Source organism: Cavia porcellus, unplaced genomic scaffold (genome assembly GCF_034190915.1).
Source record: "Cavia porcellus strain 051 isolate PalLab524CR breed Dunkin Hartley unplaced genomic scaffold, mCavPor4.1 scaffold_26, whole genome shotgun sequence".
In the NCBI taxonomy this organism is placed as follows: domain Eukaryota; kingdom Metazoa; phylum Chordata; class Mammalia; order Rodentia; family Caviidae; genus Cavia; species Cavia porcellus.
In genome coordinates, this window is record NW_026947509.1 from 50286549 (window position 1) to 50302841 (window position 16293).

Genomic DNA, 16293 nt, shown 5'->3' on the forward strand with positions numbered 1-16293 from the left:
GCCTAGCGCTGGATAGGTTTTTTTGATTCATATGGGTTAATCAGGAAAAATAAACAGAAAGGATGGAGATTAGCTCACCAAAAGCCAAAAAAAAAAAAAAAAAAAAAAAGTAACAACAGTAACAGCAGCAAAAGCTCCCCTTGCTAGATTCCGCTGTGCAGCCACCCAGTTCTGCCTGGGGGTTCCAAGCACACCAGCCACAGCGCGGAGAGGAAGCCTGAAATACACCAAGTGAGGACTGTACACGCCAGCGCCCACGCAAGGAGCAGAACTGCTAGCAAACACGCTGACCAGACAGTGCTGTAGAACACTGAGGACAAAGTCCGTGGATTCTTGGCCATTTCTTTAGAATTTCTGATAGAGAAAGATAAAAAAAGGAAAGTTCCTAAATCAATCTAATAAATGTCTACACCCACATGAAGAGCAACATCAGATGAATAGGGCTATTACCTTCTCATTCATAATTATACAGGATTTCAGAATTTAAAGAAGCAAGTCTACGGCTATCTGTGCAAAGATAAGACTGTACATCCCGTTAAGATTCTTTAATTTGTTTTACAGAGAAAATACCAGATGGAGTTGATATGTAGTGACTATTGGTCTGGGGCAGAAAGAGGTTGTCTACTGAGTAGAAATCACACGGATTATCTTACAGCTTGCTTGGCTGAAGCTTACAGGACAAATTACACTACACTTAATGCAGCATTACTTTTTTTTTTTTTTTTTTTTTTTTAAAGCCTACAGCACCCGGTATTCCCAGGCGGTCTCCCATCCAAGTACTAACCAGGCCCGACACTGCTTAGCTTCCGAGATCAGACGAGATCGGGCGCGTTCAGGGTGGTATGGCCGTAGACAATGCAGCATTACTATTATGAATGAACTACATTAGATTCAGTTTCTGAGAGAGCATAATGTAATCCAATGTGCCTGTCATTGTATTAGTCCATGGATTTGTCCTTTTAAAATCTCTTTTAAAAATATGGTATAAGGCCTGCCTGGCAAGCGTGAGGTCGTGAGCTCAATCCCTTGGTACCAAAAAATAACAACAACAACAACAAAGGTCTAAGTCATGGTGGTTTGGTTTTAAGATAACATAAATATGAAAATGAATGATTATAATCTTTTAATCAAGTATAATTTTTAGATTTTCAGAATTAATTTTTACAAAATAATCAGTCTTATCGATATCCGACAGTCTATAACCTGCAGCAACTGGTGTTCCCCAGAACTTTTTGAAGGTATATAAACTGAAGGATGTGACTTAGATTTTGTGGCCATTAATACAATATATAAAGTAAACTGAAACAAATGACTGAAGGGTGGGGAGCAGGCAAGCGTGAGGTCCGAGTTTGATTTCCACTAAAAAAAGAAAAAAGAAAAAAGATGAATGTGTTTATGGTAATGAACTCTACAGTAACAAATAACAATATATTTGAGGGCATGTCACTTGTGACAAATCAATAGACTGTCTCACATGAGACTTTAAAACTAGAGGACCACTGTTTTCTAGTTGACATGAAAATATGGACTAAAGTTAGCTTCTTTTCAATCCAAGTCAGACAGTACTTCTGAATTTTACTTGTAAAATGTAGAATTTTTTCTCAAGATAAGTAAAGACAGGTCTGGGGATTTAGCTCAGTGGCCTACGTGCTGCCTGGCAAGTGTGAGGTCCTGAGTTTGATTCCGGTTCCCCAGAAAAAGACTGAAGAAAAAGCCATATATTAGAGATTTAGAAAATGGTAAGCTTAAGAGTGCTTTCAGTATTCATTGTAGTACTTAATTTTTCTGCTTTAAAAAAAATCAGCATCAGGGACTAATATAAGCATTCAATGATGCCAAGCTATTTCTGTGGATAAAATATAGTCCAAGGAATTACACAAGCAAGAATCAAGACAGTTCTGAAAAACCATACGATAGTGAGGACGCTCTTGTTGCTTTAACAGAGGGCATTTATGTGGTACATCTGGTCCAGTTCCTTTTCAGAGGGCAAAACAGTTTTATAAACTGACAATTAGACATAAACAACACACTTCTTAGGCTAAAAATTGTCAAACATGTACAGGTTACAAAGTACTGCAAAAAATATTAATATTCCTGAGATGACTGGAAGTGAATTCAGCATGTCTGTTCAGAATAATTTAGGTTTATTGATCCTAAGTCAAAAGAATTTTGACAGTGAAAAGTTCCTCAAATATCCTATTCCAGGAAGAAATATATATTGCAGGAATACACACACAGAGACACGTATCTATACATATATATGTATGTATTTCTGTGTGTAAAACAAGGACGAACAAAAATGAGAACAATTCCTGAAATGATCTTCTTACATTTCTTTCTATGTTTTGAAAACTCACAATTAAGAAGCACTTAAATAAATAAGCACATGATACTGACAAGGAATATATAGCTTTTTTAGGAAGTAAGAGACAATGAATAAACTTCACTGGGACATTACGATTTTTCTTTCCAACTGTTTGTAAATAATTCAAGTTTTGAACAGTAAGTTTTCAAAATAATCTGAATCTAGCACAACTCCATGACCAAAATTTAATTTCTGGTATGCTATATAGGTATCTGAGACTCTGTGAGAGTAATTCGTATTTATTTTTTCATTTACAATTTTAAAAAGGCATTATATATGTTATACGTTTTCATACATTAAAAATGTGTACTCTTCTGTTTAAAGTCTTTAATTTTGTACATTAGCATGTGTGAAAAATATACCTGAAATGCTCATTAGATAAAATGATGTATTTCTAGTCCTTCCAACCTTTTTTTTCTATTTTCATTTCTTTTTATGATTCCTTCTCTCTTCTCTTCTGCCCTCTCTTCCCTTCCCTCCATCTTCCTTCTCTCCATCTCTTGGTCCTCTAATACTTTTTAAAATTACAAGTATGCTAAATATTATGTTGATTAATAAAGGTCTAGGGCTCAATTAAAATATAATTTATCTAGAGTATTAAGTATAATAAAACCATACACTAAATACAAGGATGAAAGAACAACAAATCACTTATTAAACAGAAAATCAAACTATAAAACAAATAAAAATCATTTTTGTAGCAAGAACACTGCTTTCCTGATTTTTAGCTAAAAGCTCACATAAATACCATGTGATATTATACATTTATGTAACATTAGGAATTGTATAGCATATTTCAGGGTAACTGAATAGCAAGTTTAAATATGGACCAACACCATTTATTGTCCCGCAGCTTTATATCTGGGGCATGTTTTTAAGCTTACTGTGATCTTTAGTTGATACACTGTTGATGACGTATTTCAATTCGTTATTTCTCTCCCCTTTCCCTTTTCTTCCGCCACTTAAGATGTCATGTAAATTTTATACAGTAAGTTTTACTTCCTTAGACACAGCTGTGTCTTAGATGTGGGTTAGCAGACAGTAGGACAGAAGAAAAACTGATGCTGTGGAAACTGAACAATATGCTTGCAATATTAAATCTGCTTCATGCTTTGAATTTATTCTAAAAGGGGAAAATGTCAAAGCAGAAAAAGTGGCAACAGAAGAGGAAGTGGTAATATTAACAGTACCAGTAGTAATCTGGAGAGAACCACTTCTTTAAATTTTTGTAGTAGTGACTGATCAGCATTAAAGTCCAGGTAGAAAATGATAACAGATAGCACACGGTGTTTATCACCACACAAAATTAGCAGCATGGGGAAATTTAAAGAGCAAATCAATTCAGCAGGAATAATAGAGGTACACAGATTGCTTAAGTGACCCCTTCTAAATGTCTTAGAAGATGTGCTAAAAAATACATTACTTGTTGCTATCAAGCACCATCTTGCAGAAAGGTAGGCTCATAAAAACAGTACACTGCATCTTCACCTACCTTATTTACCAGATCTGACATCACATAACTTGTGGCTCTTTCCCAAAGTCAAAATGAGCTCAAAAGGTAAATGTTTTGAACTGATTCAGGCCACTGAGGCATCCATGACAGTACAGCTAAAAGATACTCAAGAAGAGGACTTCTAGAACCGTTTCATAAAGTATCAAGAATGATGGGATAAGTGCATTTGAACAGAGGGGGAGAAATTTGAGGGGTTAATAACCAAGTGTCTTTTCCTGTAATATTTTGTAATTATTCACTATAGCATTTGATCACACTTAATATACTGAGAGTCAGCGGCAAAAGGGAGAACAGAAAACATGTGAAAAACTTAAATTCTGGCCCAAATAAAACCATGTATAAAGCTGGGGCCAAAAAGAAGGTGCAGCTGCGGAAGAGATTAGTGCCATTAAGATGCGACCAAGCACTTTGTGTAAGGAAAAGGAGAAAGACATCTTGGAGGCAGCTCAGCAATCAGTAAGAGCCCACCCAGTCCAGGTGCAAGGGCACAAAATCAGAAATCTTTATTTAGAGGAGAATCCCTTAAATGCCTGGTTAAGAAGGTCTCCTAAGAGGACTGGATCCTGGATTCACCTCACTGTGCTTAGAGTGTTCAGAGGCCACTGCAGCCAGGATCCGAGACAGCCCAGCTACTGCCTGAGCTGGTCAGTGACTTCAGCATCATCTATGTGATGCTGGTTTTGCTGGCATGCAGAATGTAAGAGCTGGGGTGTCATGGAGGCTTCCACCCAGATTTTAAAAGGCCAGCAAGAAGCCCCTAAAAGGGCACTGTACAAAGCTGTGGGAATGAAGCAGAAGGTGCAGTAGAGACACACAAAGAAGTTGGAGATAGAAGGAACATGGATCATCTGCTGAGGAAAGCTGGAGGGAGTGAACCAGAGTTGGCCCAGGAGAGGCCAAAGGGGCCAAGCCTTCTGGATTTCACAGCTGGCCACAACCTGCCCTGGGTGCTAGTCACAGAGGTGCAGCATTCAATATCTGCCCTGCCAGGTTTGGTCCTGCTTTGATGCAGTCCCTTTCTATTCCTATTCTGCTCTTGAACTCAAAAGTTCATCTGCACCATTGTATGTTGGAAGCATTTAACATACTTTTTCGTAAGTTTATAATTTTGTAATTTTCACAGTTTTATGAAATAAAGCAAGATTTCATGACAAATTAAGAGAATAATGAGATAATTTACTGTATATCATCTTCAAAGTAGTTACTCAGAGTATAAGAATAGACAAAAAAAAATCCTTATGAAAAAGAAATATTACCACAAAACTTTCTTTTGAATGAACTGAGAGACTAGGAGTATAAATGAGACAACTCAGCATATATATTAAAACAGTGCTGAAATAACAAAATAGGGAATTTGGGGAATTTTTGAACATCCGATCTATCTTCCGATGAGAGAGACAGAGAGACAGAGAGGGAGGAAGAGTCAAATCTTGGATTGTGAGTAACTTGATCTGTGAGTATTCCATAAAATGAGCAAATATTTCTAAGAAATTCTAACTTCATAAACGAACGATGTCTTGCAATACAGATAGTACAACATACTGAAAGTCATGTGGTCACAACTGTTTGCTCTCTTTCTTGTGCATATGCTACTGCACATGCAGTACTGTGACATACAAGTGGACTAAATTATAAGCAGAACAAGCACATTATTCTCACAACCAAGATTTTACTGTATTTTGAGGTTTTCATATAAAAGAAACCATGCAGTATTTAATCTTGCGTGTCCAACTTTTTCACTTAACGTTATGTCCTCGAACGGTATCCGTTTACCTCCAAATGCCTCCTTTATTCCAGAGTAGCACTCCACTGAGTATAAATATCACATTTTCCATAGCTAAGAGTTTGGTTTGAGTCTCAGGGGAGACTTTAGACTTGAATTTTTCAGCAGTGCTGAAATTGTTGATTTGTTGAAATTGATTTACTCCAATCTTAGAGATCGAGCAAATGCCTTCTATAGAAGGCAATGAGATAGATATGCCTTTTAGGGGCCAGAGGCTGAAAGCTATGGGTTAGATCTAGGATATTCTGCAAAAAGCCTCAGGTGTATAGAGGTAGCGCTTTTGGAAGATGACCAGATTATAGAGATGGTACACTGATCAGTGGACTGATTCACTGATAAACTGATGAATTCATAGCTAAATATGCTCCTAGAAAGTGGGACCTGATGGGAAGAGTGCATCACAGAGGCTGTGGCTTCCCAGGTACAGTGCCCTCCCAAGTTCCTCTCTTCACTCTGTTCTTGGTAGCTTTCAGCCCACTGTACTCTCCTAACACACTGCTTCTCTTCTGGAACAGCCAAGCATTGGCTGAATCCTCAAATTAAATCCGCCTTAAAGTTGTGGATGTTGAGTGTTTTGTTTCAGTGAGAGGAAAGCTGACTAATACATTATATTTATAAATTTTAATGCTAAGAACTTTTGTATTAAAAGCATTTTCCTTGTTACTAGACTTATTGCTATTAATCTATAAATACTTCCATTTGCTTATGTCAGATAAAAGGGATTTAATTAACTAATCCATGGAAAGTGCTTAATATACTTCCTGCTGTCTAGAGAGATCTCAAGAACACCAGATATTGTCTGTAAGTGACCTAACTACTGGGTCTGTACAATCAAAGCCAAGACGCTACCTCAAGTCCTCTAGGGGATACAAGTGAACTCTCAAATATAAATACATACATATTTTTTCACAGTGAGTTTGAGGCCACCCTCAGCTTAACATTAAGTTCAGGACCAGCCTGAACTACATAGCAAAGGCCTGTGTCAAAAAAAAAAAAATATATATATATATAGTATACATGTTCTGAATTAATATATATAGATTATATAATTTAGATATATATTGAATAATGCTGTATTCTTGACATTTTTCGAAGTGTTTTTCATTTTAAGTCTATATAGAAAGTCTACACAGAAAACAGAAATGTGCTATTAATATCCATAATCAAAATGAAATACAATGGACAGTCATTACCTAGGGGGGTAAAGGGGAAGCAAAATACAGTCTATCAATATTCACAGAAACAGAAGTTATATTTACTAGCCCGTACTAATAACTGTAAGCACTAGTTCTCACATTTTAGTAAGCCCGAGGCAACTGTCTGGCAGGTTTTCATAGCACTTTGTGCCTTCCTGGTCCTGAAGAAAGCCCTGTTCTGTAGGCCTGTCTGGCCCCCTTGTCTCCTGACATCTCGTTAAGGTGAGCCCAGAGGAAGAGACTGCAGACAGAAAGAACAAGCGTGGGATGTGTGGCCCACGTCACGTGTCAGTAGAGACCACCCTTGTCCCTCCTGAAGGTCGGGTGGCCGAGACTATTTCCTATCTGATCAATTTCAGCGACCACTGGTCCCTTTCCTCTTCAGCCTCAGTCTGACAGTGGCTTCCTGCCTCAGAACGGCTCAGCCTCCCTTCATTGGTTTCCCTCGTGCTTAACCATTCTCTCGTGGACATCGGTCCCTTCGTGGATGTTCCCAAATTTTCCCTATTTGAGTGTGGCACTCTTTACCGTCAGGAACCTAACAAGAATGACTGGTGGCACGAGTGCCCAGGGTCCCCGGGAGTCAAAATGAAGCTCTCGGGTTGGGTTGCTCCTGTTCCAAGCACGGGATGCCCCCTTGGGGGGGTGGGGTAAGTGAAATGCCAGGAAGCCCAGTTATGTGCTACCAGGAAGATTACTCTCACGTCACTGTCGTTAGCATGTGCTGAAGCGAGGCACAGAGCAAGGCCTGGGAGGCGACAGCAGTGATGCCCTAAAGCAGCAGTAGCAGCAGTATGAAGCTTAGGGTGTGACAAGGCTGGTTCAAAGGGCCCAAAGGGGACACACAAAAGTGAAAAGACAAATGAATGGCCTCCAATGCTCAAGTCGGAATGCAGTGAAATTTCAGAAAGCGTCTGTCAGTTTAAAAATCCTTTCTTTACCTAAGCTTCAGAGCAAACAAGGTCAAAGACCTAGTCCAAAATTTGATCTCTATACTAAATTAGATCTCTTAAAAATACCAAAAAGACTACTTGACTAGGGGCATGTGGATGTAACTCTCAGAACTGGTACAGGATGTGACAACACGATGTCCTATTAATACCTTCTGGTGGAGACAGCTCTTGGTAGTCATCTGAGCAGAGCAACCTATTTTATGACCTCAGTCAAAATGTTTACATTAGGACTCCAGTGCTCCCTCAGAGGGCCCATGTACCAGGGGGTAAGGTGGAAACTGTGAGTTTAGCCACATGGGTTTCCACCTCTGTCACCGAATTAACTCCACCACTGTGGAGCTCTCCGTTTTCCAGTGCCAACACCCCGAGGAGACATGGTTCCCCAGGGAGAGACACTCATGGTGCAGGAAGGTGGCACTGGACTTCCTCCGTCAGGGAGGGGACAAAGAGTATCTCATGGGAAATGACAGGCATTTAGGACACAGGTTTGTCTTTCCCTTCAACACTGTGAGAGCCCCTTCACATATGGATTTAACAGACTGTCTTTCCAATTAGACTGCTTTCACCCGCAACACTACCTTCAGCCAGGAAACCCATTTTAGCAGCAATACAACAGGCTCAACACCATAGCGTACGCCTGTCGTATATCATGCCCCGTCACCGAGAATCAGCTGCTTAGACCGAAAGATGAAGAGACCTTCCAAGGGAGCGCTTCCCACACGGCTGCCAGCTGGGAAACCCATGCGGCCAGACTGTGTCTGGGAACAACGAGGTTAAGGTAGAAGTGGCCACTAGGATACTTCTTCAAATGATGCTTCTAAAGGAGATTTTGCTCTGTCCTGAAACTTTGGGGCTTTGGGGTATTTCAGTCCCCGAGAAAAGCATGTTTTTGCCAGGATTCAAGTTTCTCATACTGCAGGATTTGAATGGAGGGAAGTTGGATATTTTGGGTTTCTCAGAGTGCTGAACTAACAGGGAGAGAATCTGGCCACCCTAGGTAATAGTTGAAGATTACTGAATTGATTTTAGGTTGTTATACAATGCGATAAAGGAGAATTATGTTTGGAACTCAGTGGGTTGACTGGGACATCTCTTTAAAAAAAAAAAAAAAAAAAACCTTGGGGCTGGGGATTTAGCTCAGTGGCATAAACGCCTGCCTGGCAAGTGCGAGGTCACGAGTTCGATCCCTGGTACCAAAAAAAAAAAAAAATTTAGATTATTGAAAAAATTGCAGTAAACAAAGATGTCACCAAAGACTCAAGATTTACAGGAATTAAGCAGAGGGTTATCCAATTAGATAGTAAATCTAGTCTAGGCCAAGTGTTAGAGGACAGTGAGAGTCAGGAGAGATGGAGGTGGGTGAAAGGAGAAAGTCATAATGATCACTTCTGAGCTCTGACCAATCAGAAAGTCACAGGTTCCGGCATCTATGTCTTACATTCCAATATCCATGAAGAACATTGGTGATGAAGTATTTCAGGGTCCAGTTGGAAGTACAACTGAATTCATATTCAGTTACTCTGTTAAACTGTCATTAATCACCTAGTGTATGCTGCTTATAGTTCTGCAGAAGTATCATTTAGCCTATTATAAGCTACAAAATTAGCAAAACTGCAGTCATAAGAACCATGTCTTTACTTATGAAGAGGGAAATAATAGCATGCGTACAATAGCTATGATGTTAAAAGCAACACAGTTTTGTAAAGAATGAAGTAGATGTTTGAAGTTATCTATTGAACAAAGTTGAAGCAATAATATGTTAGAGAAAACCTATACTATATAATCCTCAGGCAACTCAGTAATACTTTAACAAACCGAAGTACTTACCTAGCTAAAGAAAGTATCTGTCATGTCTTGAGAATATTTTTTGGAAGACATTTAACAGAGTAAGTTTCATAATAAACTGATATCACTTTGAGATCATATTCGGAATAGAATTTATTTATTTACTTATTTATTTTTAAGAGCAGAATATATTTATTTAGGGAAAGAAAGTTTCTGTCTGAGAGAGAAAGACACATAGGGGGTTGTAAGTGGGCTGTCCAGAGCATAATTTTAAAATGAAAATAAGTGGACTACTTTTGTGTCAGGAAGAAAAGTAAAATACGTACTTAAAATATTTTTAATGGGGCTGAGAATATAGCTCAGTCACACAGCACCTGCCTAGCAAGTGCAAGGTCCTGAGTTTGAGTACCAGTACAAAAAAAAAAAAAAAATTGTTACATTAATTTCATTTTTGTAACTGTTCTAAACTTAAGAGTTAATGTTTAAAGTAGCTTTACATAATTCATATTCATGTTTAAAATTAAGTATAGTCTTAAAGGTAACAGAAAAAATGTAAAGATAATACAAGCATTACCTCACAATTTTCTAACACAATTTGTCAGTGTAAATGAAAATATCACTTCCTTTACATCTTCATATTAAAATTAAATGTCATTATAGACAGAAGGAGCACATAAAATTGGCTTGAGATTATTTCATATTAATTTTATACCTTTAATTTCTTAGTTATGGCTATTCATGCTAAAAATCAAATGAGACTTTTGATTTCTTTCTCTTTTATATATTTTGATTCTGGCATTTTATTAAAAAATTCTAGATTTTTAAATAAAGTGCAAAAAGTGTCACACAGCATTCAGTGACTATGGTTTCAGAGCTAACTAGACAAGGAGAGCTAAAATGAAATACCAATTACTCTAAATGTCCATTTTCTAACAAACACAGTGGGTTTCCAAGTTTAAAAAACAAAGTGATGATTTCCCAGCAAGATCCCAGCCTGAAGACTGTCATCAGTCACCAAAAACCAAACCAATCAACCAAAGAAACCACATGACTCTCTTCGACAGTAACTTCTGGATGTAACTGTGCTACTTCACTAGGTGTTCGATTATCCTGAGTTAACCATATTACTATACTAATAACTGTAAAATTAAATCATGACATTTACTAAAAGCTACTTTTTTTAGTCTAATATCCTTAAGAGACTCTTTAGTTTACTATACTCCTTTTTGCTAGCTCTATACATCTAAAAAAGAAAGGGTCACATGCATCTCACAAGCATTATCACTTGACATACACAAATGACAACGCCATGAGTGTCAGTGCTACATGTTACACAGCATTATCCCATGGCACTCTCTTGAATTCTCAACTTCAGCTTTCTTTTCAAAGGTGACACTTACCAGAGTGGGTCCTGAGGTGTCCTGTGAGGGCGTCCCTTCGTCTACAAGCGTAGCTACAGAAAGGACATTTGAAGGGCTTCTCTCCAGAGTGTAACTTTATGTGTCTCAGAAGGTTACCCTTTTGAGTAAAAGAAGCTCCACACTGGTTACAGTGGAAGGGGCGCTCCCCTGTAGGAAGGAGAAGGGAAAAGATCAAGTAGGTTAAGTGCAAAGCACTATCATCCACTCTTAACCAGAGACAATTCTGTTTTAGACATTCATCTCCTCATAAGTCTTCTAAACACCTCTGCCTTGAACTGGTTTCACTAACAAACAAGTCTGAAGCTTTGATCAACTGGTCGTTTCCTCTTTTCATATAAACCTGACAAGACTCCCGCTACTGGCTCAGAATAATATCAATGATAGTATTTACCAGTGATTGGCAACTAGATGCCATTACTTTAACTGTCTCACTACTTGCTTTATATACAATGTCTCAATCCTCACAATGACATTAATAATTAGGTATTATTATTTTCAATTTACAAATGAAATTGAAGTTCACATTCAAAGTAGCTGACTGAGTCAAAGAGTTAGCAGTAGAGAACTGATCTGGGTCAGTTTGAATCCAAAATCTTTTTCTATATATTTTACCGTGCTATTGCTTTAAAACTCACGGACATTTTGAGTTGTAAGAGACTGGTAGACTAACGCCTTTATTTAGCTGAAAAGGGGCCCAAGAAAGGGATAATGAAGGAGCCAGCTTACGAAGCTCAATACCACAAGATTTCCACGACAGCCCACATCTTGTGATTGTTCTGGTCACTAACAGTGAAACCGCTGGCAAAACTTCCTGATTACTAGACAAAAATCCCAAGAAGAGTATTCATGTATGCATTTCTTATATATTCTCATTATTTTATAAAATCATGTTTGACAGGACTCTTCTTTCCTTTTTCTCCTGTTACTGATATTACTATAGAATTGACTAAACCTGAATTATCAGTTTAGTCTCCTACCACATGCTGGGTGTCACCAATATCCTCAAATATAAAAACAGGTAGCGAGGGGCGGGGGATTTAGCTCAGTGGCATAAGTCCCTGCCTTGCAAGTGCATGGTCATGAGTTCGATCCCCAGTAACAAAAACAAAACAAAACAACAGGTAGGTAGGAAGTAGAAACCTGGGCAACTGGGATCAAACTGATATTATTACCAAATGATGAAATAAATAAGGTTAGTGTAAATTTGCCTATTTCTACAGACAGACATGGATAAATTAGAAACTAATACATCAATAAATACTTCAAGTTCAAAGTTTAGAATAAAGAGAAATTTTAAAAAGTAGTTCACATGGAACTAAACTATTTTGTATGGGAAGTCAGAGGATGGTTATAAATTCTTAGTTTTTCAAAAATTTCTCATTGAGTACTCGTTTCAAATATCTTAAATTGAAATGCTCATCAGAATAGTGAATAATAAAATCTCTCTATATTTTTTGACCCCTGATGTATGTAAACCTAGTGATACTTTTATTAGTGAAAACTAGTAGATACTGAAGTCACTACCTGCCAGGAGCCACTACAAATTCTGTAAAACAGTTTTGTTACAATGCTAAAGAAATTAAATTGGTTCATCAGGTACATCTTAAGTTCTATTCCACTTGCTCTTTTAGGAAGTTAAAAAGGAACAATATGTCAAAAACAAATCGGTGTGTGAGGTGAGGTTCTATTTCTTAAAAAAATCTAGAGCTCTTAGAACTAAACATAATAGATTCATCCTATAAATGATGTAATGTGTTAAAAAATACTCAAAATATTGACTACCTTAAATTATATCTTATTTAATGAGTTTAATTCATTTGATAAAAATATAAAAGCTATCATATGAAATTGTAAAAAATAATTTTTAAACCTAATTTCTGAAGATCTTTCTAAAAATTCAACACTCGCAGCTTAACTTAAAAGATTTTATCTTTTTCTAACAGCAGAGCATACTTTTAAAAGTCATAATTATCTACTTCTCACCTCTGCCATCAAAGCAGTAGTAAATGACAGGGGTCATTTACTTTCACAAATTAACTTTTTTTCACAAATTAACTTTTTTAAATTAACTTTTTTAAAAAGAAGAAAATACCAAATATAAGTTGTATTTTTCATTCAATTATTTCATTCACTTTTAGAATTCCTCTATGTAAGGTCTCCTAGGCAAATAATAAATTGGTATGCAGTAACTTTTTAAAAATTTTAAAATACTTATTAGTATATATTTGTAGTACATAACGATTACATTCCTGATGGGGAGCTGTTACAAGCAAAAAACTTTTAAAAAGAATTATAGCAGAACAAAAAAATTGTATTTTCCTTTGGAAAATAGGCAGTAGCATGTTAATTTAGATTTTCTCCAACCATCTATAACATTTGAATTGACTTAAAAATCTCTAATTTAGAATAGTTAATTCATTTAAAATAATAAGCTAAAGAAATAATAAGGGCAAATATTTTTAAAAAATAATTTTAAATTTCAGCTAGTTGAACTTATTGAGGCTAATGATAGGATTAAGTCAGCTTTTATACTTACAAATTACTCCAGATATCTTTATTTTTTTTTATTAAGAAACTACTTCTGAATTTATATAATCATCTGCAAAAAGGATAGGAAAATGAAAGGGACTCTAGATATATCTGATAATACTATGGTGCAGGTCCTTGGTAAATTCCCAGTGCCATGAAATGCATAAGGCATAACGAACATAACTTTTTGTTGTTGTCAGTATTGGAGACTGAACCCAGGGCCTCCACACTGAATCACATCCCACTCTTTTTAAAAATATTTAATTTGGGGACAGGTTCTCACACAGCTACTCAGAACACTGGGCTTGAATTTGAAATTCTCTTGCCTTAGCCTCCCAAAGTTCTGGCACTACAGGTGTGTGCCACCGTGCCAGCTGAAAGTAACTTTTTTTTTTTGATATGAGAAAAGATATTGACAACATTAATTTTTCGTTTTGTTATATTTCTGGAATTGAACTGAGGACCATGCGCTTGCCAGGCAGGTGCTATGCCACTGAGCTGTATCCCCCCGCCCTACACTTTGATTTCAACTCAGTAGATTTTAGATATTAATTTTAAAATGGGTTTCCTCATCTTTAGTTTGAACTCTGCTTGACTTTCTCAATATCTTGATTATATAAAATGGTATTTCAATAGTACAGTTTGATCATATATAACACTGAATTGAAATTATGGTGAATCTCTCAATAACACTACTATAGGAACTAAAAATGAAAGCAGAAAACAAATGATTTTTTAAGTATATTTAGTCATATTTCAGGAGTACTTCAAACATAGGCATATACACTCTATGTAATTAAATCACTTTTTGGAAAAAAATCACCTAGAAAACATTTGCAGTCCTTTTTAAAAATGTTCTGGGATATTTCCTAGCCTACACATTACAAAGATGTATGTAAATTTACCTGATACTGAGTTAAAAAGTTTAACTTCCTTTTGTCTATGCAAAAGGTACACACGTAAATGTACTATCTATAGACCTTCACATAACACATCTTTTCTCTCAAAATTTGTCCTTTACATGAAATGAATCAACTGACCTTTTTTTGAGTAACTTTAGACTTTCAAAAAACAAGTAATTTTCTTTATATGTAAATCTAAGAAAACCCTACCAATTCAGTATCACATTAAAGATGTTAGAGAGTATTCCAATTGGTTGTTTGCTGTGTGACAGCTGATCTTCCCACTCGTGGTCAACAACTGTGGATCATGAAACAGTTACGATGTGGTCATGGTATCCTTCATGGCCACCCTTAGTCTGTCTGGTTTTTAAAGTTCAGTCTATTCATCTACTTGTTCATTTTTAGCTATTCACATGATGAATTTACAGGTGATTTTATTATGCAATAATTACATTTCAATAGTTTATGCACTTCCATAATTACATATTTTTAAATCTGAATTTAAATATTCAACTGAAATACAAATATACATGCATCAGTTTGCCCTGGTGAATCAGAGAGGGAGAATTCCTCTGTTACCTACAAATACACATCATTAGCACCTGACAAGAGGCTCTTCAAACAAGACAATGGCTCTACAGCACTGCCATGCACAAAAATAGGATGCTGAAAATTATTTTAAAAAAGGGAGTAATGTGTCCCAAAAGGAGGCAAAATTAAGGATCTTGTGAATTTATAAGGTGGCTGTAGACGCATGTTCATGCCTGAATTAATACTCCTACTTAGTTTCTTCTCCCTATATTCCCAAAGAAGAGTGCCTGGAGTATCGGATGACAATATTACCTGACTACTCACTAAAGCAGCATTGCCAAAGAAGTAACACCAAGCCTTTAATAAGATACTGAAATTGGCACTTTAGCTGAATGTGAAAGAGAAAGAAGAAGTAAACTATATCTGATACTCCACGTCGCTGTGATAACTGGGTGGCTGTGCACCTTAGTTAAGACATTCAAAAATACGTTTCTCCCATCCAAGTACTAACCAGGCCCGACCCTGCTTAGCTTCCGAGATCAGACGAGATCGGGCACGTTCGGGGTGGTATGGCCGTAGACTAAAAATACGTTTCTCAAAGGCTGTATGCAGTTGAAGATAGCGGCTTTCATAATAGCTATAAATAATTATAGCGGCTTTTATAATAGCTATAAATAATTGAGTGGAAACTTGTAAAATGAAGAACGTGGTTGATGTTATGGACAAAATACTTGGTTAATCACTAGCTTCTGACTATATCTTTCTCAATCAAGTTAAAACAAACAAGTTCTATTGTCAAAGAGCAATAAAATGGAGGTGAAATGTGAGGATCCACGCCAGTATACAAACTGGGTCATCAGAAACACGTATTAGGAGAGCTAATTTAAGATATCACATCCAAAATTTCCAAGTCGACAAAGCCTGGTGGCTATTCCAAGGTCCTTCACGAATGACTATTAACATTAACAAAAACCTCCTAGATCATAAGGAAGTATAATAATTTTCTCAGTGCTCTAATATACATTTGCCAAAAAAGTACACAGCTCTGTGATACACTTTAAATGGTTATTTAGCTCATTATCCTTGCTTTTACTAGTTGTGTCTCATATTCCTAAATTCACTTATAGAAATCCACGCAACTATTTATAAGCATTTTCCATGCCAACTATGTAATTTTCAGTTTTAAATAAGGTGATTGTACTACTGTAGTAAATATCAAGTGAACAGTACAGCAGGTATGTAATTATTTCATCTGTAAATAACCCTTATGGATATTATTACAGATACAGTAAAAAATTGATTAACCTATATTTTC

At 36.6% G+C, this 16293-nt stretch overlaps 1 protein-coding gene and 1 non-coding gene across 12 annotated transcripts in view; both read right to left on the reverse strand.

Moving 5' to 3' along the window:
* Window positions 1-16293, reverse strand: part of Ikzf2 (IKAROS family zinc finger 2) — a 147857-nt gene that overhangs the window by 36944 nt on the left and 94620 nt on the right. For all 11 annotated transcript variants that reach the window (XM_063237452.1, XM_023566993.2, XM_063237451.1 and 8 more), the window contains one exon: window positions 10996-11163. In XM_063237452.1, coding sequence (XP_063093522.1) covers window positions 10996-11163 — 168 coding nt within the window. The remainder of the gene's footprint in view (window positions 1-10995; window positions 11164-16293) is intronic.
* Window positions 736-854, reverse strand: LOC111758184 (5S ribosomal RNA). Its single transcript, XR_002792408.1, has one exon. It is a non-coding gene; the product is annotated as a 5S ribosomal RNA (ribosomal RNA).